The 5,427-nt window shown below is 31.5% G+C and overlaps 1 protein-coding gene across 1 annotated transcript; it reads left to right on the top strand.

Annotated features, from left to right (window-relative positions):
• The first annotated feature begins 1,561 nt into the window (after window positions 1–1,561).
• On the top strand, window positions 1,562–4,391 carry LOC108684756. Its single transcript, XM_018189228.1, has 4 exons — window positions 1,562–1,910; window positions 2,647–2,772; window positions 3,202–3,414; window positions 3,535–4,391. The coding sequence occupies exons 1-4, from the start codon at window positions 1,763–1,765 to the stop codon at window positions 4,023–4,025; spliced, it is 978 nt and encodes a 325-aa protein (XP_018044717.1). The 5' UTR covers window positions 1,562–1,762; the 3' UTR covers window positions 4,026–4,391.
• The last annotated feature ends 1,036 nt before the right edge of the window (window positions 4,392–5,427 follow it).

Below are 5,427 nucleotides of genomic sequence, written 5' to 3'. Positions count from 1 at the left end.
ATATATATATATATATATATATATGTATAGCGTTTCAAAAGAAAAGTTCTTTAGAAACTTATAAAATAATAGTGTTAGAATAAAACGCTGTTCCATTCCAAATGTTATTCTAGAAATTGTGAATTGTTAATTTTGTATAAAATCAATTTATTACTTACAAATACAATAAGCATTTCTATTTTCGATAAAAAGATCAGAAAGAAGAAATGTAATTTATGATATCCATTTCAATATAAAAATTGGAAAAACTTGTTTTGCTTAAAAACAGAACGATATAAGTATCCTGTATTCAGTGCAATAAAATAATATGTCATGTACTTTTTTAGAGAAATCTCTCGAATTAATTATTTTTATGTTATTGCATATTATTTGATAATATCAAATGGATTATTATTATAAAATAAACAGTAAAACAGATAATCTGTAATTCGTGTTACAGTTTAAAAGAAAAAATACTATTCGTAGTTTTCATTAACAATAAATAAAAATAAGCTTCGATCAGAGTTAATGTACATATTTGTGCTTTGTGCTTTTTAATAATACTTCTGTGAATTATATACATTTATACATTTATATTTTATATACATTTTCCAAAACTCTAAAACTATGCTAAAAATTTTCGGTCTTGAAATAGTTTTAAATTGAAACTGTAATAGTAATATCACGAATTAGATATATTGATGTCAATAAGCATCTTTTTAAAAAAAAAATATTGTTAACTAATTACTGTAACTTTACGATGTTTTAAACAGATACTCAACATTAATATTTAATTTATAATTATTATTCTGTCTGCTTCAGACAAACTTGCATATAATTACGTAACTATATACATAAAAGAAATTATCTAAGCATATTTTTATTATAAGGACGTATATGTGATTGGAATTTTCTTTATACGGTTTCATATATAAATCTGTCTGGATCCTTACTAATCCTTAGTATTACATTTATAATTCATATCATATCAATTCTTGATATGAGATAACTATGATATTACCCCGGGATATTACGCACGAGAATTACATCGCAGAAATCAGAAAAACCACGAGAAAGGATAATAAGTACTATTCTGATATATGTATGCCTTTGTGTGTTTTTATATCAGTATATAACGAATCATATAGTCATATCCGCACGGCGAACGATAAATACTTCTGCATTTGGTGCGCAAAAGTCATAATACACGAGTGCATTCAATCGTTATTACGATTACTAATATTGGCATTATAAGTGCGGATCGACACAGATAAATATCGCGAACGATATTAAATGATATATTGTGAACTGAACGGATTTTTTTTCGATCCTATTAGGTTGTCCGGAAAGTTTGTGCCGATATTGAAGGAAAATTGAAACGCAGAAAATTTAAATTTTAGTATACATTTATTAAATTATATAGGTTATTCGGCACGAACTATCCGGACAACCCAATATATTATTTTATAATTAAAGTAATGTTAAAAAAAAATTTATATAATGATAAAAATTTGAAAACTTTTCCAAAATTAGAAACGAGACAAACTTGATAAGAATTTTTGGTGTTCGTTTCAAACGATTGTTGTCGTATTTGAATGACTAAAAGTTATTCAAAATGAATAATTTTACCGTGAAAGAATTAAAGCAACAACTGAGAACTAGAAATCTTCCAATTACTGGCTTGAAGGCAGATTTGATAAATCGGTTGCAAGAAGACATGCTGTATCAGTTCCATATGTAAACAAAGGATACTGAAAGGAACAGCATCACAGAGAAACCTACGATGGACAAGTGGTTCACAGATACCGAAACGGTAGCGCATGTCGCAGATTCGACAAATGTTGCAATAAAAACCATTACTGATGTAAATAAAATTCGATTTGAAGATACCAAAACAGCAGGTACCGCAAAAGCAACGAACGCAACAGCAGGTAAGTCTAGAAATCCTCTAAGTATATATCGGCTAAAGTTCTGGCATGATGTTGTAAAACTGCAATGTAAAGCCCGGATTTTCATCGCAATAGCGCTCTGACACCAAACGCTGATTGATGAAAGCCGTTGTAGAGGTAAAATTTACTCCCATCAGTCATTTTTCATCAATCAATGTTCGATGACAAGTGTCGTATGAGGCTCATTAAATCCAAGGCATTTCAATAAAGTTATTTAATGTGTCATTACGCAATGCGCATGCTTTGATACTCGACGTTTGACGCCCCCATGTAAAGATATTTTAAAGTGAAATCCCGTGACTTATGTCGTGTATGTAGTGTAGGTATTTACCGCGAATCGCGTAATTGCGTAATTAGTCAGAAGAGATCAGCTGTCGTTTCGCGTTTTACTGGTTAGTTACTGGTTAATTACTGGTTAGTCTAAGTCCGTAACTTCAAGAAGCCATAAGATGAAAGTAACAATATATCGGTCACAGAAGTTGTACTTATGGTCATAAGAAATTGGATTTTATTCAATTCGCTAAAATCTAACGGTTAAAGTCTAAAGATTGCGCAAAAGCAATTTAAAGACAGAAATAATTGTCACTTAATCTCTTTCGGCTTAAGGCCTCTTAAAGCAAAGTTATGGACCAAGACTTACGCAGTTATACGTAAAGCACATATGCCTCACGGGACTTCACTCTAAGAAACTCTACTGATGTAAAAGTTTGGTTTGTAGAGATTAAAGCGGAAACGAATGTCACAGAGGTGATGAACACGGCAGCAAGAAGCTCTACGAATGTAATTCGATTTGAAGACACTGAAACGACAGCAGATATCACAAAAGCAATGAACACAACAACAAGTAATTCTATAGATCCCCTGATAGCAGAATATTAGCAATTTGAAGCCAAATTGGCAGTAAACTCAATCAGATTTTGACTACAAAATCATAGCCAGTCTGTGTGTGGCTATAATTCATCATAAGAAACCATTGATCATTTTTAGTTGAATATTCTCCTTATATTTGATTGATCAATTTTCTATGACTTAAGATCCCACAATTGTCTATTGACTTCTACGTAGAAGAGCTTTAATACTGGACAATATAGAGATTGTAGTAATCGTAGGATTCTAAATTGTAGAAAATTGATTGATTATAATCGATTATTTTTCTCGTATTCGATTGTGATTAGTTAAATTTCTACGACTTAAAACTTTACGCTCGCTACAACTTCTACTATAGATCCCGCGAGAAATTGTTCTGATGGAAATATGGTTCGGTTTGTTAAAGATAAAACGATAGCGAGTACTACAGAGGTGATGAACGCGAAAACAAAAACCTCTGTTAATATGAATATGTTTCAATTTGGAGACACTAAAATGACAGCGGGTGCTGCTGAAGCGACGAATGCAGCAGCGAAAAGCTCTATGAATATGAATGTAATTCGATTTGAAGATATCAAAACGATAGCAGATCCCATAGAAGTAACGAACACGACAGCAGGTAATTTTACTGGTGTAAATGTAATTCGATTTGGAGAGACAAAAATAACAGCGAATGCCATAGAATCGATGAACGCGACGGTAAGAAATTCTACTGATGTAAATATGATTCGGTTTGTAGAGGCCAAAGCGGTAGCGAATGCCACAAAGGAGACGAATGCGGCAATAAAAAACTTTGTTGGTGATATTTCAAAAGGTTATATAGGAACATTTCAATTTGAAAAGGCCAAAACTGTAGCGAGTGCGGCAGAGACGACGAACGCGACAAGAAACTTTATCGATATCAATCGATTTGAAGGGACCGAAATGGCAGCGGATGTCACAGAGGAGATAAATCCAACAAAATATTTTGTTGATGTACATATGATATGGAAAGAAACTGAATTGTATCGAAGAGAAAAAGAACTTGCTGAGCGAGAATTAATATTAGCTCGAAAAGAAATTGAGATGCTTCGACAAGCTTTGATTGATGCTAGTCGCCCACAAAAAATATGTTGCTGTTTCGAAAATATGTCATTGCAAGATGAAGACTATGAATCTGTCTCAGTGTCCAGACAAGATAGGCGCAGTTGTAAGCAGCAGCGACTGGAACATGAAGATCAAAGGCATTAACTCTGACAACATTGTTCAAATTGTGTTCAGCTTGATCATTCGAGAACTACTGTCTGACAAAATACAATGTTAAAATATTTTAAGTTTTAAGTTTTAAGTTTTAATGAAGGAAAGCATGTTGCTTCGGAATATTTTAGAAGATAAACGAAAAAAAAGAAAATAGAAATATGAGAGCAGCCATTCAGCTTTTTTCGTAACGTAGGTCCGTTAAAACCATCAAAACCTCTTATGACCGCAATCAACATTTATTTCAGTAACTGTATCTCTATTTATTTCTCTGAAAGATTCCGAAATATGTTTTATGCATCCTTGATATGTATTATACATTGGATATTTTATATTGAGTTTATCTTTTTCTACAAATTTACGAAGCCTTATTTTACAGATTTCGTTTAATTACTTGCATATTTTCATAGCTAACCTTATTTTATTTTTTGCTACATTCTTGTCTAAAAAAAATAAGATAGAAAATGATAAGAATCGATAGAATCTGCCAATAATCTTATAATTTCCGAATTTAATTTATGTTTCAAAAAAGTATTATCCTTTCTTATCATTATCTGATAAAAGCGAAATCGCACTACGATAGTTAGAAATCTTACATTTATTGTTCTGAATTTATCGTAAATGAATTATTAAAAACTTTGTCGTAATCAATTCATGCTAAAGAATATATTTCAGTCCTGTAAAAAAAACCCTATCGTTGAGAAGGAAATGTAATTGGATTTCACTATCGAAACGTCAGGCAAGACTTGCGTCGTAGAAAAAAATCTGTACTTTATAATCTTTTTGCCATATTATACTTTGTTAATTTAATATTTTTTTATTTCGTACGATCCGATTATGTAAGTAAAAAGCATACTTTCCAGGTATGCAGTACTAAAATAATAAAATGTTTTTTTCAATGCATCGATAGTTTTACTTTGCGATACACACATAATTTAAAAATTAACGTCTCACATCCCTTTTCATCTTATCAAAATTAATTTATTTAAAGTTTGCCAATTGCTATCTATTATTACTGTATATTTATATATTGCAATATAACATTATTTTAAACATTTAAATATTTTAAATGCCTTACGTAGTGATATTTTAAATACTTTATGTAATGATTTTTATTTATATGGCTATCATTTAGGCAATCTATTTTATGAAATTTACAATTCACTACGTGTCGCTCGATATGATCTCAATGAAAATTCTCCAAAGATCATCTTCGAACGTATGTTAGAGAAAAAAAAAACGCTTGGCAACTATGGCGAAAACGCATTCGAGGAAGGTGATTAAATGAGACGTTTATTGATCAGGCGATCGTCGCGATGGAAACAATTTCTCCAAGCCGGCCGGTTACGATCCAGGGGATTGTCCTGGACGTAGCAAGAATGCCAGGAGAACGGCA

This window comes from Atta colombica, unplaced genomic scaffold (assembly GCF_001594045.1).
Source record: "Atta colombica isolate Treedump-2 unplaced genomic scaffold, Acol1.0 scaffold14, whole genome shotgun sequence".
NCBI lineage: Eukaryota > Metazoa > Arthropoda > Insecta > Hymenoptera > Formicidae > Atta > Atta colombica.
Note: the sequence above shows the minus strand (reverse complement) of the source record. Positions and strands in the feature narration are given on the sequence as shown.